Here is a 23,340-nt window from a genome sequence, read left to right on the forward strand (position 1 = left end):
AAAAAAAAAGAAACGAAATAAAACAAAACAGCCTTTCAAATACACAGTTAAATTAACTTCATTGCCAGATCATAAATAGGCGTTGTAAGCTAAAGCCTATATTATACCTGAACCTCGGGTGATCGACATGTATTTTCTCTTTACATTATTTGTAGTCAATAGTGTACTGAACTTGAGAATTAAGGAATAGATCACCAAAGATGGTGTTGATATTCGAACACATTCCTTCAACTGATGCTTTGGGAATGTTTGAAGGCAAGTAGGGATCATATAATTACCTAATTCTCACAATTGTATGGTAAACATTCAGGAGAATTGGTATTTTGATGAAGGTCCAAGAGGCCATTAGGTTATATCCCGTGAAGAGGCTCTTGGGTTGAGGAGAGATTGAAGAGCAAAACCATTGGGCGACGTGAGGAGGAAGGGAAGGTATAGGGGCTAGGGCTCTGTTGCCAAGGCCCTCTCAATCCCTTCCCCCCCCCTCCCCCCCGGCCCGTTCCCTGTTCCCCATCCTCGAAGACCCAGGGGCTGCTAGTAGGGACGATGCGATATTTTCTGGCGACGCGATATTTTCAGGCGAAAGTTCTTGAAGTAATCATTCCCCCGAAAATATCGGGTCGCCCGTAAATATCGCATCGTCTCGACTAGCTGCCCCCTGCGTCTCCGAGGATGCCTATTGGCTCTCCCTCTCTGTTTCCTCTACGTCTCTTTATTCCCAGTTTTTGACTCGCCTGGTCTTTATTCCTGTGCATGGAGCCTGTCACAAGTGAATTAGTTTCGTGGGAAAAAATAAGAGCCATTCGTTTTCACTATGTTCGTGTAGGTATAGATCACAAGAAACCAATCACATAGCACTTCGAACTGAATGATCGTGAAAAGCGCTCCTATCTTGATGAACTGTGAACGTCGTCAGATTCAGTAGTGCCAGTTGAACCTGTCGTTTACTCCACAGTGCAGTCAAAATAAGTCTAATAATGCACTGTGCTCGCGCAGTTCCCGCCGTCGTTACCGTTAACACTTCTGCTTTACATAGTAAATGGTTTGAACCCAGGAGTATCAGTAGTTCGTATGGTGTGATCGTCCGGGTAAGGGTAGTTCTGAAAAGAACTGTTGTTGGTGACTGACGTTTCGACAACCTGAGCAGAGTCAAGTGAATAGTGTTAGTCAGTCGATGATGTTAGAAGTCTGGTTCGTTGAACGTTATTGGTCAGTTTAACCATGATGGTATTGGCTGAAAGACTCGTGTAAAGTTTGTCATCAGTCATTGGTGGGTTTCGATCCGTCAATTGTTAGTCAAATTGGTCGGTTTTTGGTCCATGTATTGTTAAGTCGGTCTGTTAGAAGTCCGTTTGTTGGTTTTGTTTTCGTCGTGGATAAGTCGTTTGTAAGGCGCCGGTAGTTATTGACATCTGTTAAGAGGCGTTTGTTCTAGGTTAGTGTACCAGCTTTCCAGAGTCAGTCGTTGAAAATAGTTTGTACTGTGGGTTAAGCACTGAGCAGCAATGTGATTATTGGCAGTCTCGTGTTAAGGTGAGCTGCTCAGTACCACAACCACCGAAACTTTACGGACTACCGGAACTACACAAACCTGGTATACCGATGTGACCTATAGTGTCATTCTGTGGGTCCCCTACGCATCAACTGTCTAAGTACTTGACGACCATTCACATTATTCGAGCTCGAGTTACCTGTCGAACTCGAGTGACAATCGCACTCCGAATATCGAGCTCAATTTTCAATACTTCTCGAGCTTGAACTGCTCCCCAAAAACTTGATTGTCATACTGTTTTTATCCCAAAGAGAGTCTACAGAAAACATCGAAAAATCCTCGTTTTTAAACTTCATTTTACACTTATCATAGAAAAAGGATCAATTTTATTATGTAACAAGGACTTTCGAAAATATTGTGAAAAATTTGTCTTTATAGTGAAGGGAGTCTACAGAAAACATCCGATGAAAAAACTTCATTTTAACACTTCATTCTGAAGTTATTATAGAAAAAGACATTTTCGAAGATATTTTGAAAAATTCAGAACGTTCCTTTTAACCCCATCTAGAGAGTTGAAAGCACAACTTGTTCCAATGTCATCGAAAAATGTGATTTATTTGCTTACAAATTCAATCAATTCCAGTGATAACCCCACCCAAAGATCCGGGCCATGGAACAAAAAAAGCTGCACGTTCCCCAGGTTGGGGACAAAAAATTTCTTTTAAGAAAGAAAATTACTTCAGTTTTATCATGTTAAGGGGGATGGCTCTTCACTACAAAAAGACAATGGTTGCACCACTAATCCCAGTCCTCTGCCGTGCGTTTCAGTGAAAAACATGTAAAAACTTTCAGGAAACGAAAGCAAGATACGCGTTTTTTTACAACGAATGGGTACCGTCCCATCATTTTTAGTAAACTGTAGCATGGCATTTGGACGAAAAAATGGAACTGATGTTTTGAATATATATGCTTATAAAGACTTACGGTCCGGTAACACGTTAAGCGCTGGCCAAACGCAGTCGCAAGTCATCGCAAGTTTCAAATTTGACTCCATTTGGCCACAACTTGCGGGTATCTGCATGCGAGTCCGTTTGGCCACCGACGCAAGTTGGTACGCAAGTGGGCATTCCCAAACTTGGGATGACTTGTGACTCCGTTTGGTCAGGGCTTAATACTAGTGCCAAGTAACCTACGTAACGGGTCCACTTCACTGTCCGCACAGCTGCACGCTGTTTCGCACCATTTGAGTTCGACCGGGGGGCCGTTTCTCGAAGTTCCAAAAAAGTTTTCACACCCGGAAAGCCGTAGCAAAATCTCAAACCTCATGATTACAGAGCTGTTTTATTCACATGTTTTTAACTGACATGAACAGAAGTCCCCTTCATACAAGGAGTCTCAGGCGTATACACCTCTGTCTTAAAATAACGATAAACTAAAAATGGTTTTGCGGGCCCGAAAAGTTTCCGGGCCTTTCGAGAAACGGGCCCCTGGACACCTTTTCAGTGTAAAGAAACACCAAAATTATGTTAACTGGCAATGGCACCGCTTTCACAGTTCGATTGGCTTGCTTTTACAGTTCGATTGGGTTATGTAAACCCGAATTTAGTGTATCAATCATCATCATCATCATTATGATCATTCAGATCAGTCATTCATATCACGGTGTAAAGGTGACACTTACTGTGTGTTTTTAAAAAAGTATGGTAATCGAAATTAGTATTTAAAGCACACAACGGTGTAAAGACACAGCATCCATTAGTGCTAACAAAAGCCAAGGTGGTGTTGGCAGGGCTGCAAAACTTTTTACGCTATCATCTTTTTTTTAGCGTTTCTTGCACCATGCGGCAAAATGTTTGCAGTTGTACTTTATCAAATCGTAGGAGCTTTCTCCAAGCTTAGAAACAGCTCTTGCCAAAACTTCATTGTCAGAGTGGCAGTCCTTTTCGTCGTAGATGACTTTGTACACTGGAACGACAAAGTCTACCCATTCTTGTTTTACGCCGTCATGATAAGTGTTGTGTATAACATTGACTTTGGATATTCCGTCATGCCATAAAACGATGCAATGATGCCTTGGATGAGCAAAGTTGCGGTACAAAACTATATGGTCTCCAGTTTGTAACTCTGTGATTTTTGTTACTGCTTTGTCATCCGTCTTTATGAACCTCGTTATTGCTCGACCAATTTTAGGTCCAAGCCAGGAACCGACAAGTTTTCCACAAGTTCCACCAATTATCCCCACAAAGATGCCAGCTGGTCCAGCCACCAAACCACCAGCTGCCGCCAGTCCGCCAGCAAATATCGCCTCGGTGACTCGTTTTGTGACTTCCTCAATGAAAACTTTCCTTGTTAGATTGCCACTTTTTCTGTCTTTGTACAGCTTTTTGATGTCGATAATTGTTATTGTACCTTCCATGAGAACCACAAGACCAAAACCAATCCATTGCAAGTTGTTAGCTATTGACTCTATTGCTTCTGCAGTAGTCACCTCAACACTCGGAAAGATGGACGCCTTTAGGAGCTGGCATGATTTCGCGGTAAGCGAACTGAGGGCTCTCTTTAATTGATCAACCATCCCTTTCCGTAGCCAGCGAACCTGCTGACTTCTTTCCACTCCCTTTTTACAGAATGTCGCAAACGATTCGCAGTTATCTCTAAAGAGGTGGTAGCCTTTGTCACCGAGTCGTGAACGAGCTCTGGCTAAAACAAGGTGGGGCGGATTCCCCTTTATCACTTCTTCATTGTAATCCATGCGGTAGAGATTCCCACGTTGCATTTTCAAGTCAACCAGCTCCTCTGTAATTTGCGCCCTCTCTCCCTTTTGACTGCTCCAGTGAATCACTCGCACTTTATTCCTTTCAGTGCCTACAGCTGTGACCAGTGCGTGATGCCATATCCCGTATGGCCTATTCCACGCGATGTGGTCTCCAGGTTTGAGGTAGTCTGCACCCAGACTTAGATTGGTTATCTCTGTTCTGGTTGGATGTACCATGTGAACGCTGCTATCCGTTGTGTCAGTAGTTACCGTCCTCTTGTAAAAATGTTCCGTCCCGAGGTCAAGGCAGTTCTCTTGACTGGGTGATACGAGTAAAGTTTCTTTCAAGTATTCACATCCACACTTTACACAAAGCGCTCCCAGGAGCTCATCACCATCATAGTAATGGCGAAATTTTGATGCATCGCTGTTGCCACACTGAATGCATTTGGCTCCATTAGCAAGATGGACAAATCCTTCCATATTTGCCATTGCAATTGCCGCACAGTTGTTGCTTAGAAACAATAGGATCTAAGTTTCAAAATGAGAGAAAGTCATCAATAGTTTGCTGCCGCTCCGGATGTGATCATCGCTTTTGGAACAAAGACCACTAAAAAATTTTATGTTCACAAAATCTGACCATAAAGCAGAGCTTTGCTGTGTCTATCGATAAAATTAATATGGGTTTGAAAAGGACTCGTTGAAAGGGGCTATGTCACGCAATTTTAGACAATTTCTTGACACATCAGATGCTCATAAAATGAAATAAAACATCACAATAACTACTTACAAGTGTAGAACAACATAAAAGAACTACAACAAAGCCAAAGAAGTGAAGTGTTATCAGCTTTTATAAAAAACTGAATTACCGATATCAGATTTCCAGCATTTTCATTGGCTCGCCGGACACTGGCTACCAGTTCTTATAATCCATCAAATATTTTCGCTCGCGCGCGATTGGTCTAAACACGTGACCGAGTATTCCCCGGCTAAAACTGGGGAATATCCGAGATTAGTATATTCTCAGCTCCGACTATTGCATTTCTAGCTCTCTGATTGGCTCAAAAACTCCGACTATGAGCCATTAGTCGGAGTTTTACCTTATATGGAAAACAGTGCGCCAAGTTTAAAAATTTTCCGCTCTGTAAAATTGTTGAAATAAAAATCGGCGGCAAAAACCCGATTAAGAATATACTAAAACAATTATTCCATTCGACCTTGTTGGATATGAAGTGATCATAACCAACTCGCGCTACGCGCTCGTTGGTTATTTATCACTTCATATCCAACGCGGTTTCATGGAATAATTGTTAAATATTCCCCAACTGCGCGCGTTGCGAAAAAGATTTGAAGAATAATAAACACAATAGCCTCCATTTTGGGCGAAAATATGCTCGGATATTTGTCTTTGAACATTATCTGTTCCTCGAAGCTCACAGTTTCACTGTTCATTGTCCACTTCTCGGAACAAATAATGTCCGCGGACAAACATCCGAGCATATATTCGCGCCAAATGGAGGTTATTGTTTATATATACCTGCTGTACCTAATATGGTCAGGGAACGCGTCATCAATAAAGCGAGCTGAAAACAGTTTTGCAGTTCCGAGAAATAAAAATAAAATAAAATAGACATGGAAGAGTTATTGATCCTGGAGTTTTTAATAAAACAATTGTTGTACTCGGGCTTGCGGGATTGAAAATGATTATAACCAACTCGGCGCGTTATCTATCACTTCCAGGATCACTTCATATCCAGCGCGCCCTCGTAGAATAATTGTTAAATATACCGTACGACCTTATATGGAAACTGATTGCGCAGAGTGATTGCAGGCTGAAAAATGAATTTAATAACGAAATTTAATAAAACAATTATTCCATTCGTGATTGTTGGATATGAGATTGGTTATAGCCGATTCGACGCCTCGTTGGCTATTTACCATCTCATATCCAACGCGCGCTCGTGGAATAATTATTAAATAGCCTGGCATGGGGAAATTCCCCTCTTCCTTTTTCGCTTTCGGCCGGATCGAACGAAAACGTCAATATTAGTATAAACACCCTATCAAGTGACATGGGAAATTTCCCCTATAATGTTCTTTTGCTTTCGGTCCACTGAATACAGTTTATGCATGTCGATAAAGTATTTAAAAAAAAATTAAATATCAGGGATTTGAAAAGGACACATTTGACTGAGGCCATTTTCATAAAGAAGTAGTGTTGAGATCTAAACACCTAATCATTAGTGTCGTATTCTTCGGGGGCATCCAACGAGCAAATTAAGCAAAATAAAAACCTTTGAGGGATATTTCTTGGCTCCTATCCTGATCCCTGTTCAGTTCTATCAGTTTTATGAAAGAAAATCATCTCAAATCAGAAAATGCAATCGCGAAAGCCACTGCGGGAATCACTGGTAGAAATATGTTGAGATCAGGGGCCCGTTTCTCGAAAGTCCCGAAAACTTTTCTGGCCCGAAAAGCCATTTGTGAACCTACCAACCGCTTGTTCAGGAAAGCCGATCTTTTAACATGTTTTGAAGATAACAAAAAGCAAACTGACCGTGTAGTTTGGCGACTTAAATCCCTTCCGTTCTTGATATACAGAGGGAATCGTGACACCCGAAAATAGCCCGTAAAGTTTCGTTACTTTCGAGAAACGGGCCCCAGCTCACTTTTCACTGACTTCCGTTCGAAACAGAAACGCGCCTTATCACCGATAGTAAAGAAATGTTTCTAGAAAAAGCTAGGTATCCGATCTGGAAATCATATTGAATTATAGAAAATACTTACCCTCTATAGTGCAGTCGACCACTGTTTTCTTGTTTTCTCTTTTTAGGCCGTTTGAATCCCCCAGCAAGCTAGTTTCAGTTATGGCTGCTACCCCACGCTATTTATATTTTAAAAATAGCCTGGCGTGAGGGGAAATTCCCCTCTTCCTCTTTCGCTTTCGGATCGAACGAAAACGTCAATACTAATATAAACACCCTGTCAAGTGACATGGGAAATTTCCCTTATAATGTTCTTTTGCTTTCGGTCCACTGAAGACAGTTCATGCATGTCGGAAAGTATCAAAAAAATTAAATATCAGGGATTTGAAAAGGACACATTTGACTGAGGCCTTTTTGATAAACAAAGTAGTGTTTAGATCTAAACACGTAATCATTAGTGTCGTATTCTTCGGGGGTATCCAACGAGCAAATTGAGCAAAAAGACCTTTCAGGGACATTTTTGGCTCCTTGTAATGCAAATTTCGAAATTGCCTACGAAGCTTCGCTTCTGCGCTAAGTATTCATATTTCGAACAATCTCTCAACCTCGGACATTATCAGCCGACATACCAGCCGCCTGAAGGGGTTTATTTACTAAATATACCTGCTGTCTATTTCGTTCTAAAAATTATTGTTAGCTTTGAGAATGCGTATTTGGTCTTTAATCTGAAGCATAAACATTGGGTGATATGCTTCAGGGGAAAATAGTCCCGTACTCAGTGGCTCTTAAGAAGGTCACCTTGCATTTTTGGGTAAGCCGAAATAATTCGCTGACTAGTTCTTCGAAGGTATCGTTAAGCTAGCAATTTCTGAAATGAAGATTTCATTCCCTAAAATTTTCGGGCTCTTCAAATTTTAGGTAGGAAATCCGAACAGATTAGATTTTTCTAGCTGATAAAAACATATCTTTAAACAGTCTTTAAGCGTTACAAGGAGCCAAGAAATATCCCTCAATTAATTAATTTGCTCGTTGGATGCCCCCGAAGAATACGACACTAATGACTAGGTGTTTAGATCTCAACACTACTTCTTTATAAAAATGGCCTCAGTCAAATGTGTCCTTTTCAAATCCCTGATATTTAATTTTTTTTAAATACTTTATCGACATGCATAAACTGTCTTCAGTGGACCGAAAGCAAAAGAACATTATAAGGGAAATTTCCCATGTCACTTGATAGGATGTTTATACTAGTATTGACGTTTTCGTTCGATCCGAAAGCGGAAGAGGAAGAGGGGGATTTCCCCTTGCTAGGATATTTAATGATTATTCCGCGAGCACGCGTTGGATATGAGATGGTAAATAGCCAACGAGGCGTCGAATCGTCTATAACCAATCTCATATCCAACAATCACGAATGGAATGATTGTTTTATTAAATTTCATTATTAAATTCATTTTTCAGCTTGCAATCACTCTGCGCAATCAGTTTCCATATGAGGTCGTACGGTATATTTAACAATAGGCTGATTTAGCAAGAGAACGGGAACGTCACTTGACGACGGCGCGCGCAGTACAAGTACCCAAATATGGTCAAATCAGAACAGAATCCAGGTTATTCCGCGCGCCCTGCAGTCGTCATCTGACCATATTTGGGTATTTGTACTGCGCGCGCTGTCGTCAAGTGACGTTCCCGTTCTCTTGCTAAATCAGCCTAATTATTCTACGAGGGCGCGCTGGATATGAAGTGATCCTGGGAGTGATAGATAACGCGCCGAGTTGGTTATAATCATTTTAAATCCAGCAAGCCCGAGTAAAATAATTGTTTTATTAAAAACGCCAGGATCAACGACTCTACCATGTTGATTTTATGTTATTTTTATTTCTCAGAGCTGCAAAAATGTTTTCAGCTCGCTTTATTGATGACGGTAATTCAGTTTTTTATAAAAGCTGATGACACTTCTCTTCTTTGGCTTTTTTGTAGTTCTTTTATATTGTTCTACGCTTGTAAGTGGTTATTGTGAAGTATTATTTTATCTTATAAGCATCTGTGTCAAGAAATTGTCTAAAATTGCGTGACATAGCCCCTTTAAACGAGTCCTTTTCAAACCCATATTAATGTCATCGATAGAAACAACAAAGCTCTGCTTTATGGTCAGATTTTGTGAACATAAAATTATTTAGTGGTCTTTGTTCCAAAAGCGATGATCACAGCTGTAGCGGCAGCAAACTATTGATGACTTACTCTCATTTTTAAACTTAGATCCTATTGTTTCTAAGCAACAACTGTGCGGCAATTGCAATGGCAAATATGGAAGGATTTCTCCATCTTGCTAATGGGGCCAAATGCATTCAGTGTGACAACAGCGATGCGTCAAAATTTCGCCGTTACTATGATGGCGATGAACCCCTGGGAGCGCTTTGTGTAAAGTGTGGATGTGAATATTTGAAAGAAACTTTACTCGTATCACCCAGTCAAGAGAACTGCCTTGACCTCGGGACGGAACATTTTTACAAGAAGACGGTAGCTATTGACACAACGGATAGCAGTGTTCACATGGTACATCCAACCAGAACAGAGATAACCAATCTAAGTCTGGGTGCAGACTACCTCAAACCTGGAGACCACATCGCGCGGAATAGGCCATACGTGATATGGCATCACGCACTGGTCACAGCTGTAGGCACTGAAAGGAATAAAGTGCGAGTGATTCACTGGAGTAGTCAAAAGGGAGATTCTCGTGTAACATTCGCATAATACAGTCGAACAAAGTGAAAAAATCTTTTGGTTGTGTACTTAAGTTAGAGTGAAATTAAAATCAATTTCCATCAATCCAGGTGAAACGTTTTTGGTCACACCATTTGCGACGACAAATCGAGCCAAATCCTAAAAGCCACAGAACGGCGGAAAATCACCCAAAATCGTGAGAGACAGAAAGGCGTGAAATCGCTGTATTTTACAAAATATACATCTGCTCGAAATATAGTTCACGGGGAATCGAATCAAATTGCTTAAGCCGAAACATACTATGTTATCTAGCGGCCGCCGCGGCCGGAACATGTCAAGCACGTGAAAAATTTAACAGCTAGCAACAAGCCGGCACGTGCAGACAAAATTTGCGACGAAGATCTTGAACAAATCACAAATCGTCGACTCAGTTTGCACTGTGAGTATGGCGTTTAAACTGCCATCCCTGAAAGGCTATCGGCCGCGGATCCTTTGGTTTGAAGAAGAGGCTATCGGCCGCGGATCCTTTGGTTTGTTTTTGTTGCGCGAAACAATGGTGAGAAGGTCGTAATAAAGAAGCTATTCAGTAAGGACGATCAGGAAAAGTGCCTTTTCATCAAAGAAGCAAAAATACTCCATGGGATTAAAATCGAACACATCGTCAAGCTGTATGCATTAGCAACAAGAAATTATGATTTAACCCTTTTTTTTTGGAAGGGGGTGGGGGGTGGGGGGCGAGGAGGGACGGAATTTTTCGCAGATCCATTCACGAGAATCAGAGAGGGATGACATGTAAACTCCTGAGATCAGAGACCCATTCTCTGGGTTATATTTAATATCAAGTGCCCCTTTGTCCATCTCTAATGGGCTCTCTCCTAGTAGCCCAGTGCTTGATACAGGGTTACCAGGATCGTCTATCTACCACGAGAAAGAAGGAACCCTGGGAACGAGGTGCGCGCTGAAGTCAGTCAGGGCGGAAAATGTCCGGGCCTTACATATAAGCACCCTGTTCGAATCGTCATCTGTCCTTTTCGCGCCATGCGACTCATAAGGGCCTCTTGATAGTCAAGTGATTTTCCTTTCATTTCCTCAAGGTATGTTAAAAATAGAACCGAACTGATTTGCGGTGTTGCGGTGTTGATGTTTTTGTTAATGCGGTGATACGGTAAATGAAATCTCAACTTGCGGTGTTGCGGTGACCTCAAACCTTACGGTGTGCGATGTTTGTGTTTTTCACGCTGCGGTGTTCGGTGAAATGAAATTGTTTGCGGTGCTGGGGTGTTTTGATTTACCTTTCTCAAACCTAAATTTGACCTAAATGTAGCATGTAAACTTCGTTAATCCATGCTAATTTATGACAAACACGTACCATTGAGGTTTAAAATAATTTGTAACAAAATACAGACCATCACTTTCTACTCAATCTTCAATATGCTTTGGCTGCCAATCCGAAGCTGTTTTCATTTATAGGTAACTTGACAAGTAACTCGACCTCTGCCACACGGAGCTCAGTGTTCGGTAGACACGTGGAGGAGCGAGGACAGAAACAGTCCTGGAAATTCTGGAAACGCCAAGGCCGAATATAATGGATTATTGACTGCGCAGCTTTGTCCTACGGAAAAAGGAAAAGGCGGCGAAAACTACCGGCCACAAAATATATGTCGTGTCGGCAGGGAAGAAAGAAGGTTTTCTAAGCTAAGGAAGCTTTGCAACTTACACACGTTTACCATTTTTTTCCTTTTGTTACTCGGCCTCAGCTAGAGGTCATTCTGATACCGGTCTATACCCGCTCCAAGGTCCTGCGACTTTCTTGACCTTCTATTTTTTCAAACGATTATCGATATCGAACGCAAACACAGCTAGCTCCGGAAAGCAATACTTTCAGTTCAGATAGGGCTTCATTCAGTGGGTTTATACACCAAGAAAAGTGTGCAAAGTAGAAGAAGAGAGGGATCTGGGGTAAAGGCCATCTCTCGAGGCTCCTTTCTTTCTTCTTCGTCCGCTTCCTAGGTTCGCACAAGGTTTCTTCACAAGAGCAAGAAAACGGATTTACAGGCATCAGCAGTATCGACATATGCGCAATGAAAAGCGTTGTGATGTGCTTACTTTGTGGAAAATTGTTGAGGTATAAAAGTATTATTTTAAGCGTAGACTCGAATCATGGCGCTGAAAATACGTGTTACGGTGACGGTGTTTCGTTGACTTTTCTTGCGGTGATGCGGTGTTCGTTAATTTTTTTTGCGGTGTTGCGGTGTTCAGAACCCCCCCCCCCCATGTCCCTCTCGAACTGGCCGCGTATTCAGTCTCTCGAGTTGTGACAACTGTGAAAGTTTGAGAGGACTCGAGAAAGCTGTGGAAAAATATACTCACTACTTGCGGCGAGGGTGTTCCTACAGCATTGCTCGTTCTCCCAAACGTCCATTCGAGTTTTCGTAGATTGACCTGACCATGGAAAACACTTTGCTATTCCTTAAAAGTTCCGAGGTTTTGCGCACCCAACCTTAACACGCAATCCACTTTTAGCGAACGCTGTCCCCGGGGGCCCTCTCTGAGTGAAAATGAAAGCGACTCTGGAAGTGGTATGTGTTGGTGTAAGGCCCTGTTAGGCTCGAGTTTATGACCTGAGAAAGTTGTAATTGAAACTTTATTCGTGATTCTTCATCAAAGTACAGTTGCTTATCTTTGAATATATATATCTAATTTAAACATTCTACAATCATCACATCTCATCATGACAGTTTTCATCATTCTCTTATCAAAAGCCATTTTGGTGTGTCACGCAAGTGTCACGCATTCGGTGGTGCACCTCGACCTCTCACGTGATTAAAGCTTGTGAGTAGCAGCTCCAACTAGCCAGGCCGGAACATAAACAAACTCAGGCACCATCCACGCCATGGAAGGGTACGTCCTCTGAAGGTGAAACTTGACTTGGCGAATGGATAATGGCTGAACTCCTAAAAGGAATAAAAGAACTTGGACCATTTACATGTCATTCCAGTTATGATTTAGACAAGCGTAGGTGGATGGGGCTTTGAAAATCGGAAAAAAAAATTCAAATTATCGCCAATACTCTTCCGCTCGAGGCATAAAAATAATTCGACATGCACTGGCTTCTTCTTAACTTTGTCACGTGACATGTTAGTAGCAAAAAACAAAAACCCAACCGTACTGGCTGTAGAGTCAATAGCATAACAGAAACCAGAAGAACATACAGAAATTTTTGATAATGCCAATTTTGAAACTAGTGATGTTTAAGCACCAGATTTTATTCATAGTAATTGGAAACAAACTTGTTATGCATGAGTGCTCTTTTTGCAGATAAATGTTCAATTTTTGACAATATCACACCAGCATAAAAATTTTCATTAAGACGTCAAGTCTCAAAATTGAATGCCATTAGTGGTATCTATCAGTCACTCCACGTCTGTTTTTGATTTTTTTGTCATTGGCAAAGTCACGCAATGGGGTTAGGAAAAGAACTCCCTGTATGGTAGTATATTAGTACCTATATGGTAGTATATCAGTATATCTGGGCTATTGATCAACCCTGAGGTAAAGATGGTTGGATATTGGTCAAGTTCTTTTTTTGGCGTGTTTATGGACTGGGACACAGTCAAGGTCCATGAAGACGCCAGCAAAGTAACTTTGCGAATATCCAGCCATATTAACCGAAAAACCATAGTCAATAACGGATTTATTATATGGAAAGAACACTATGTTCTTGTAGGACGCAGCAGTTAATCCAGAGCTAGTAACCCCATCTTGCTGGCTCGGACAGCCAATTACATCCCAGGGTTTGCTTCTTTTTGCCTGCTCACAGAGCTAGCCATACTGTTTTTGGGCCATGAGTATTTTGAATTGTCTGCATCTCACCAAAATAAGAATCATGGCTTGTTCAAACTCGCTGGAATTGACACTGAATATACCAACACACCTCCGACATCTTTGAAGCCATATTCTCTCGCCAACTCAGCCACGATCAAAATACGACCGCTCTTCTTCATGATGTTGGGATCTAATGGATAAAAAAACTATAATTACTACCAGAAAAAAACTATAATTACTGCCACACATCTGATCAACACAAAGTTGGGTTGCTGTCCAGTTAATATGTGGCAGCCTTTGTCTGTCTATCTGTATGTCTGTTTGTTTGTTTATCCGTCCATGTGTCTATCTGTCTCTCTCTCAGTCAGAGAGTCAGTAAGTTGATAAGTCAGTGAGTCAGTGAGCCAGTCTGTCAGTGAGTCAGTGAGTCAGTCAGACAGACAGTCAGACAGTCAGTCAGTCAAAAAGTCAGACAGTCAGTCAGTCAGTCAGTGTGTGAGTCAGTCAGTCACTCAGACAGTCATTCAGTCAGTCAGTTAGTCAGTCAGTCACAGTCCATTTATTTACATTAAAGGAGCTCAGTCATGGTTTGCGCATATTGAAAAGTTTAGCCTCAATTTTTCAAATTCGTCATTTGTAATCCGTGTTAACCTTCTCCATCCTAAGCCATTCTTGTTCCTTTATGGTTTATCATTATGTCTTTGGTGTTTTTCTATCTTATTACACTGTTATTTTCAAATCTCCTACCATTTAAAGGTAATCAAATGCCGTAACTGAGCCCCTTTAAAAACACTGACAAGGAATTTCAACAGAAAATGAAAAAGTGTACCTGCTGCAAGCCAAGCAACAGCTTTGCCGGAATAAGTTACATCTTCAGCATCCTTGAAAATACCGGCTGCTTTGCTTTGCTAAATTATGCAAATAAAACAAAGAGGAAATAATAACTTGATAATAACTTTTGTTCACTTCCATTCATGATGGAATATGCATGCTGGTTGATAAGTGTTTTCACTGTTAAATCACTCAGCTCAGGTCAAAGCACATTGGTCTTGTTTAAATTGACCAAGAGTGCTCCAAATCTGAGCACAATCGCTGAGTGAAATGTCTCTTCATTTCATATCAAAGATTACCTTTTCGCCCTCAGCAGCCTTGTCAAGCACCAATTCTTGGATCAGTTCAGTCCTTACAGGCCCAGGCCACAGTGAAACACATGTCACATTCTGCTTCCGTAGTTCAACAGCCATATCTGCGGCCATTCTGTCATTCTGAGTGAAAGGATTAAATTTCAGAAACTTTCTTTATGTAAATGCCTCTTATTTAATTTCCCTTTTTACTCAGCTCTAATTGTGTTGATCTTTTTAAGAAAGGCCACAAGCCATTAGCCCGTACTGCTATCACAACCACATGTGGCTGCACTGCTCTAACTAATTAAACTAAATATGCAATTTACATAGCATTGTCCCCTCAAACATTTCTCTGTACCTCTTATCAAGCACCCTTATAAGTTATCCAAGCTATTATTTTTTTGAGCCAAGCTCTTCTTTGCTAAAAAAACACAAACCAATCAAAAAATAACTTTTCCACAAAAAACATTTTAAAAAATAAAATTAATTGATCAGTTACAAAATTCCTACAGCTCCATCATCAAAAAACTAAAAAGGAGCTGAGATTAAGACTACATAATTATACAATTTTGTTTTCTCCCCTTTCAAATTTTGTTCAGTTATCAATTGTGTCCATTGTGCTCATAAATTCTCTGTATGATAAAATAATTAATCTAACCATATTATAAATAATTTCAGTTGCAGCTCTCAGTCGACTTACATATAAGATTTGGTGAACAGTATCCCTGAATGACTAGACCTGGTGCTAAAACTAACACTTTTTTTTTGATTGAATCATCAATAACTTCATTAACAGAACTATTCTATAATTAAAAAGCGATTAACACAATAACAGTGATCAAAACTACTTCTTGGCCTTTTTTAAAAATAGTACTTCACAATAGGTCACTTTCAACATATTTCAATTCAGCTTGATAGTGAGACTAAATCCAGAAAAATCTCTGCAGTGATTCACAAACCATATGTTTTCTCAGTATCTCATAATTACGAATGCCCATGCTTGCCATTTCGAGTTGAGCTTTCTTGTTCTGGTTCATTTACGAGACACCTCCTAATAGGACACTGACCTATTTAACGATTTATTCTCATTTTTATCACCAACTCTTGACACTCCTTGGAAATATTTCCATATTTCCATAGTTTTAAGCTGAAACCTTACACAGATAAATGAACAGCTGGCTACTGAATTTGCATATTTCCCTAGAATCAAGACATTGAAGTGAACAACTTGTCGGTAGGCTAAAGACTAAATAATATTGTTGTTCCTAATGTGTACCTTTTCAATTCTCGTGTACTAAATAAAATATTATTGAGACAGGGCGATATTCCATGTTATCTATTTACAAGACACTAAGTTGTGTTTTATCAGCAAATTAGTTGGACATCATAAAAAAGGTAAAAAAAAACAACAAACACTAGTAAGTTTTTGTTTGGAGATATTCTTGCCAAAATGGAAAACAAAAAGGAGTGTTATCAATAATTCGTACTCGCCAAATGGGTGAGTGATCGATGATTTGTACTTGCCCAACACTTTTCACACTCGCACTGGTGAGCAGTCAGCACTAATTAATTTCCAACACTGGAGGCCTAGAGGGCACAAACAAAAGAAATGAATAAACATGTCATTCAATTCCCTTTGTTTGTGTCCTCTAGGTCTCACTGCCAAGCTGAATTTTAATATATCGAAAACAGTCTAAAGCCACTCACTGCTGCTTTGCCAACACCATATGCAACATTGAACAGGTAATGCATTCCTCCAGAAGATGACACATTGACAATGAGCCCCTGTTTTGCTGGAACCATCATCTTGGCTGCGTACCAGGCAGCAACATAATTGGACCTTTCAGGAAGAGAAAATAAGAAACATACCATCAAAATACAACTGTACTGAGAAAGGTTAAATGTGACTATGTTTTTGAAACATTTTTTTGGGCAGAGGGAATGTTAAAACTACTATAGTGCTCCCATAAACAAAGGAACAGTTACTGTTCTGACTAACTGTTAATTTTTTTTTTCAGGAAGTACACAGAAGGAGAAGGTGCATTGGCCTAATGCATGGTTAGCAAACTGGGATCTGGATTTGGCAGTCTGGGTTTAAGCCCTGGTCGGGGACATTGTGTTGTGTTCTTCGGCAAGATGCTTTACCCTCAAAGTGCCTCCCTCCACCCTGGTGTATTATTTACTAGGTGGTTATTAGCAAATTTGCCAAGGTACATGTAACCCTGCAATGGAGTAGCATCCAGCCAATGGAGCAGGGGAGGGAGGGGGAAAGAAATACCCAAGGGCCTGATGCAGACTTTACCTTTAACTTCACACAGACGGGGGTAGCCCCCATCCCCAGCTCTGCTGAGCATAAATAATAGTCAGAATAACTATTAGCTTACAAGTGACAAGTCTATGCATACTAATTAATTCAATTTCTTACCTCAAGCCTACATTATTTATTTCATCCCACGTGTTCACAGGCTAACAAATGATAAGCAAATTACAGCATCACATTAAGTCTTGTATGGAGAGAAGCATACTTCCAAGGATGTCTATGTAGTAAGTTAGAATACTGCATGCATGAAGATTTTATCAAAAATTGTCAACCGTTGACAATGGGGTTGTTAGGAAGGGTGCATGACCGGATGCTACGCTAAGTTTCAAACATGCATCATTCTCACATTTCAATATGAAGGCTCCTGATGCAATGCCAAATTATTCTTCTGGCATGATTAAGAAAAATTCATTTAACATAACTGAAACTTAAAGTTTGTAAACTACTGGAAGAAACTCAAACTTACTAATCATTATAAGTAAAGGTTTTTTAAAACAATTTGAAGGATAAACTTATGATAAACGCACCCGATGTTTCGACTGAACTTTGGACACTATCGCGCTTAAAAGTGAAGATAAAAATTTTGCATCAGAATAAATATAAAACAAAGATGTAAGAGTATGTAAAGTATGAAAAAAATAAAAAAGGGTGTTAAGAACAATAAAATGCATGCAAGAATAACATAATTAAAAATGATTAAAAACTAATCATTAAGTACCAATTAGTTCTTTCAAGGTGCCATGGTCATGTAAAATTTTAAAACTACATGTACAGTGACTTTAACTAATTTCCACTCTGTTACCTGTAAGTTCATTGAATATATGAGTATAGTGCAAAAAAGAACAGATGCTACTGGTAGCCATCCTCTCACAGTTAATTTAAATTTTAACCTCTGGGAACTGTCCTGCTTACCAGCTCATAAAATGGTTTCCCAGCACCCTGAAATATTGTCTGAGTTGATCATGAAAAAAGAAGAGAAAAAAGTTAGTTTACTTGATGTACAAGTAATTTCCAATGAATTATTTTACTGCTTGATTGTACATGCAACAGCTCATAAGACACTTGAGTTCATAAAATCTATTGTTGAGTGTTCTCTTATAATTATAAGACTTAAACTTAAGTGTGTAAAAGTGAGGAGTTTGTGAACAGAGTGGTTTTCAAAAAGTAATTATAACTGGTTTTGCATCAACTACTCTACATGATTGGTTTTAAAAATCTATCTATCTAATTACAGTGGTTATCAATCACATGCAACCTTCAGCACAAAAGCGTCTAGACAAAACCTAAGTTTTTGTGGACGTCAATCATCTCCGCCTCCTTACCGACTGTATGCAAAATTTACAAAAAAGTCTTAAACCTTGTAGCGGTCCACTCGTAAAAATTATCATTTTACTTTCAGTATGTTCGGCTAGCTCACTAAATACACCAGCGTTAAATATTCCTTGAAATTTGTAACTGAAGACGGGCGGATCGGGTTTCTCAATGGCCATTCGCATGTACGAATGACTCCGAGATCAAGCGAATCTACATGCGAACTAAATTATTTCAGTACGTATTTGTCTTGGGGTTATGGACTGAGACTTTTTATAAACCTTATAATTTTGTAAGGTAATAAGTTATAAGTTTTATAGGTTTAAGTATTGTTCAGTCCGTAGCCCCAAGAAAAACACAAGCAAAAATAATTTGTTCGCTCACGTGCAGATTTGCTTGATTTTGGGGTCATTCATGCATGTGAATGGTCATTGAAAAACCTGACAAACGTCTTTATTTATAGATTTCAAGGAATGTTCAATGCCAATGTATTTAGTATTACATACCAAAAGTAAAATGTTAATTTTTACGAGTGCACTGCTGCAAGGTTTCAGACTTTTGTTTTCAGGTAAATTTTGCACACGGTCAGCAAGGAGGCGGAGATGATTGACGTCCACCAAAATTTATGCAAGACGTCTTTGCGCTGAAGGTCGCATGTGATTGAGAACCACTGTAATGCTACATACCTGATTGGCTTAAAAAAACTTTGTCATGATATCAGAAGTTTATTAACCAAAACCAATTGTGACTTTGGTCACAAACATTTTCCTGCACTTCATATCAGCTACACTGTACATGTATTTATAATTAATTGCTGTTAGTAATAATTTTGTTAAATTAAATTGTTGTTTACTTATAGGTTTGATTTGTCTAATGAACAGTGACTGTGCATCCTGGTGATTGGCCAGAGTGATAACTTTGGGTTTGGTCAACTGACAATAGCTGCTCTTGACTATTAATTGATAAACAGAAACTATAATTATGTATAATTATCATTATTATTACCGAAACTCCTTTGTAGGCATTGTTCACGAGAACATCCAATCGTCCATTTTGTTCTCGACTAACTTTGTCAAACAGCTGTTTCACTTCTTCATCATTGCCATGGTCACATTTAACTGGAATACATTGACCAGAACTTTCTTGACCTATCTGAAAAATTACATATTATTCTTTTTTGTAACCACTAGCAAATAATAAAGTCAACTCCTCTGATGAACTTTTTATGAAGAGTTGACATGACAAAGGTTTTCAAGGGACTAATTAGAGTCCTTATAGTATGTACTACATGCGGGGCTGCAGATTCCTCCCTGTACGGCCTTCAACAAGTTTGGAAAGCTTTTCTGGAAAACATTAAATAGTTTGGTTGCTTAGATGATGCAAAAGAAAAAATAGTGGGGCGTCCCATAAAATTGCGCATTATCTAGCAACAATAATGTCAATAAGTGTAATCATTTAAGCCAAAACATTTTATTACCTCTTCAGCTGTTTGCCTCAGTGATCCTGGTTTCCCTTCTACAGTATCAAGAGTCCTCCCTGTCAATGAGGAAAAAAAAATTCATGAAAAATGTTTACTGCCAGTTGATGCCAGGAATAGATGCCACTTTCTGAAAAAGACAGCCCAGTGACAATGGCACAAACCCTTGTTAACAACATAAGTAGCAAGTGGAGGATAGGTGCCCAGAGAAAACACGCCCAACACACACCCTGTCACCCCAGCCCCATGATGTAAGACTGCCCACTGGGCAGGCACTGCTTGCAACTCAGTCAAGAGCCCCAAACAATTGCAGAGAACCCAGGCACCAGTCACACTGAAACAAGAATTTCAGTGGAAAAGTAAAATAATAACCTGTAAATACAACACAACACACAGCTAAACTGTAATACGAGCATGATGCAATGCAAGCCTGAGCTGCTGAAAGACGTTCTAAACACTGACCACTAACGCCAACAAAATGCTATAATTAAACACTACAAATATCTTCAAATGCCAACAAATGCTAACAAATGCCAAAAACAACTAACAAACTCCAACAAAATGTCTCTTGCTCCTTGTTGTTAAATATGTTAAATTATTTTTAACTACATTCAATGACATAAGATGAACTTGAGATGACAAGCTAATCCAGCTGACATAGCCTCCAAGTGTCTTAAACAGGTTGCCCCTCCTACAGTGCAATTTAAAAACACCCATTAACACTTTGCACACCAGGTGTAAATTGGGGGTGGAGCCCGGGAGAATAGGGGACAGGAGGGGTAAGAGAGACAGGAAAGGAAAGGGCAGCAAGTAGGAGTTCTAAGATCGTGCTAGTAAGAATACTATCAAAACATGAACCCAGTGTTCAATGTTATTATAATCACGCTAATAGCGTCCTTTGAGGCCTTCACCAAAGTTTATCTCTGAGCACACAAGCTAAGGAAACCACCCTTAGTATACCTGTCACAGCATTGACATCATACATTGTAGGTCATTAAATGTCAAGTAGCATGGTATGGCAGGGTGGGAGTCTGACGAAACAGGAACAGAAAGTGGAAGAGCAGGTTAAGAGAAGAGATTCTAGCCTCCCTGTCCCATCCCATGGCCACTGTATAGAGAGATGCAATTATAAACATGACCCATGCCAATATATAAACATGACCCATGGAGTCCAATTTCTCATGGCTCACAACGTCCAACATCATTACTGACATCTTCCCAGAGACTGGTACCTGGACAGATACTTCTCCCCCCTCTTGATAAGGTTTCCTTCATACATGTATGTGAAAGTTGCTAATACTAACATTTAAAATTAGATGTGTAAGGTAGCTTGTAACTGTTTAGACATTCTCATTACCACTTCACCAATCAATAAAATGTTTAGAAATATTTTATCTACATGTACTTTTAGTACAAAGTTGTATTAAATAGCTTTGACTAGAGAACACATTAAGGTCTTTTTCAACATCAAAATTGATTGCTACGGCACAGTCAATTTAATTGGTAAAAGATAAAATCCATACCTTATAAATGCTTATGAACGGTTAATGTTTTTGACATAATTATTTAACTTCTGTCTAACTAAAAAAAACCATTCCAACATATTTTTATACAATTCTGTAGTTTTAATGATATATGAAATTTGAACTTACCTGTGATGTAAACAGTAGCTCCTGCCTTGGCCAGAATCAAGGCAATACCCTTGCCAATGCCCCGTGATGCCCCTGTCACAATGCACACCTTTCCTGCCAGAGAAGGGAGCTCCGAAGCCATGCTTGATCAATTACTGAATTAAAAAGAAAAACAGCCAAATGCAGCTGGTTTAATTTATATCTTGTCCAGTTAAAGTATAAGAATATAGACAATCCCAATGTAACTTTCATTCTCTTAATTAAGGCAAAGCTTAATTTGGTTAGGGTGGAGCCATTTGTCTGACTCACAGATCCTAGGCTACTAGTCAATTCATGACTCTCATGACATTTCCTAACTGGTTGAGACGCTTGTGAACCCTGACAAATTGTCTTGGTCCATAGCACACTAGCCGACAAGGCCTGACAAGATGTTTTGAGATCTAGCACTGTCAGATATCACCCAACAAGCCCTGATCTTGTCGCAGACTTGTCTGAATTCACCGCACACAAGCTGACAAGTGAAGATTTTTTGTCGACTGACAAAAAATCGGCTAGTGTGTGGCAGCCTTAACAGGTGAACATGAGTATTAGCCAAAACCACAAGATTTCACTGAAATCTGACAAACATCAAGATATATCTGCAAGCTAACATGCCTTTAATAGCTGGAGAACTCATTCATTTTCACAGACAGTATTTCATAAGCGGGAAAACCATGTGTGTTCACAGGCTAGCTAGGTGGCCGTGAGTTTCACACCTTGGATCTCACACCAGTTGTAAAATGTGTCAACTCAATCCAATGGAAGAAAAGACAGAAGTACACTTCTCCCAAAATTAATCTCAGATTTTAACAGAGTTTCATTTGGAAAAATACATCATGGGACTGGAGCCAGGAAATGTTTGAGATGTCTTAATTGTAAACCTTGCCTAGCCAAAAGTCAGCAACAAGGTTTTCTACCATTTGAATCATTGGTGAAAATACTGGATAATATTAAAAGCGGTGAATAAGCCAAAAAGGCACCCAGTATATATAGGATTGTATGCTTAGAGGCATTTGTTCCGCTATTAACGCAAGACCTCGCCCTTCCAGTTGTAGTGCACAATTTCGCTTACATACGTAATGGTGGCAAGTTTTGGAGGATTCTGGAAGCAGTCATTTGTGCGACTGCAGAACTGTTATATCGAATAAAGGAAGTATTAAACCCGAGATTAAAACTGCGTTCAAAAAATTTGAGGTAATGAACAGAGATTTATGAAAATTTGAGAACTGTACTTTTAAAGACGTTCGGGAAAATAAGCTCGAAATAACCAGTTGAATATTTCGCCCAACTGCATCAAGACGACTTGGTTAATCGTTTATATTCCACATTCGTACGTTTTTACACAGTATAGCTCTAGAACAGACAAATAGAACATATTCAACTGACACAGACAATCCTTACCTCGGTTTCTTTCCAAATACACCTCAGAAGGAAGAGCAAAGTCCACGGTACATCAACAGTATAGTGTGACTTAACGTATGACTTGATCACGAAATGTTTGGAGGTAAGATAACTGCACTTGCACGGGTACTGTCGGGCACAGAAAGTAGGTGTTACGCGCCCGGGCGACCCGAAACGGTTAATGGCGGAACGATGGAATGGAATATGGAGCGATGGAACGATGGAACGATGGAATGATGGAATGATGGAATGACGGAATGATGGAATGACGGAATGATGGAATGATGGAATGATGGAATGATGGAATGATGGAATGATGGAATGATGGAATGACGGAATGACGGAATGACGGAATGACGAAAGGACGAAATGACGAAATGATGAAATGATGGAATGGTGGAACGGAGGATTGACGGAACCGCGGAAAATCATCCAAAATCCTAAAAGATGGAATGACGGAATGACGGAACGGCGGAAAATCACTCGAGAATGACGGAACAGCTGAAAATCACCCCAAATCCTAAAAAGAGCGAACGGCG

At 39.9% G+C, this 23,340-nt stretch overlaps 2 protein-coding genes across 4 annotated transcripts; both read right to left on the reverse strand.

Annotated features, from left to right (window-relative positions):
* Positions 1-73: 73 nt before the first annotated feature.
* LOC145466656 (uncharacterized) lies at positions 74-7,568 on the reverse strand. 3 transcript variants are annotated; one of them, XM_081450373.1, is made up of 2 exons: positions 7,032-7,568; positions 74-4,775 (listed from the first exon to the last, which is right to left on the reverse strand). In XM_081450373.1, exon 2 carries the CDS (start codon positions 4,734-4,736, stop codon positions 3,312-3,314), a length of 1,425 nt encoding a protein of 474 aa, XP_081306499.1. In that variant the 5' UTR covers positions 4,737-4,775; positions 7,032-7,568; the 3' UTR covers positions 74-3,311. The 3 variants fall into 3 exon arrangements, with proteins under 3 accessions (XP_081306499.1, XP_081306498.1, XP_081306497.1); XM_081450372.1 differs by having other exon boundaries at positions 5,791-7,568; XM_081450371.1 differs by having other exon boundaries at positions 5,782-7,568.
* A 3,868-nt stretch (positions 7,569-11,436) lies between these two features.
* Positions 11,437-23,125, reverse strand: LOC145465295 (dehydrogenase/reductase SDR family member 1-like). The gene is made up of 11 exons (XM_081449071.1): positions 22,802-23,125; positions 21,383-21,516; positions 19,731-19,789; positions 19,259-19,405; positions 17,855-17,893; positions 17,048-17,088; positions 16,330-16,462; positions 14,629-14,763; positions 14,328-14,406; positions 13,608-13,688; positions 11,437-12,627 (listed from the first exon to the last, which is right to left on the reverse strand). The coding sequence occupies exons 2-11, from the start codon at positions 21,501-21,503 to the stop codon at positions 12,497-12,499; spliced, it is 966 nt and encodes a 321-aa protein (XP_081305197.1). The 5' UTR covers positions 21,504-21,516; positions 22,802-23,125; the 3' UTR covers positions 11,437-12,496.
* Between the last annotated feature and the right edge of the window lie 215 nt (positions 23,126-23,340).

Source organism: Orbicella franksi, chromosome 13, assembly GCF_964199315.1.
Source record: "Orbicella franksi chromosome 13, jaOrbFran1.1, whole genome shotgun sequence".
NCBI lineage: Eukaryota > Metazoa > Cnidaria > Anthozoa > Scleractinia > Merulinidae > Orbicella > Orbicella franksi.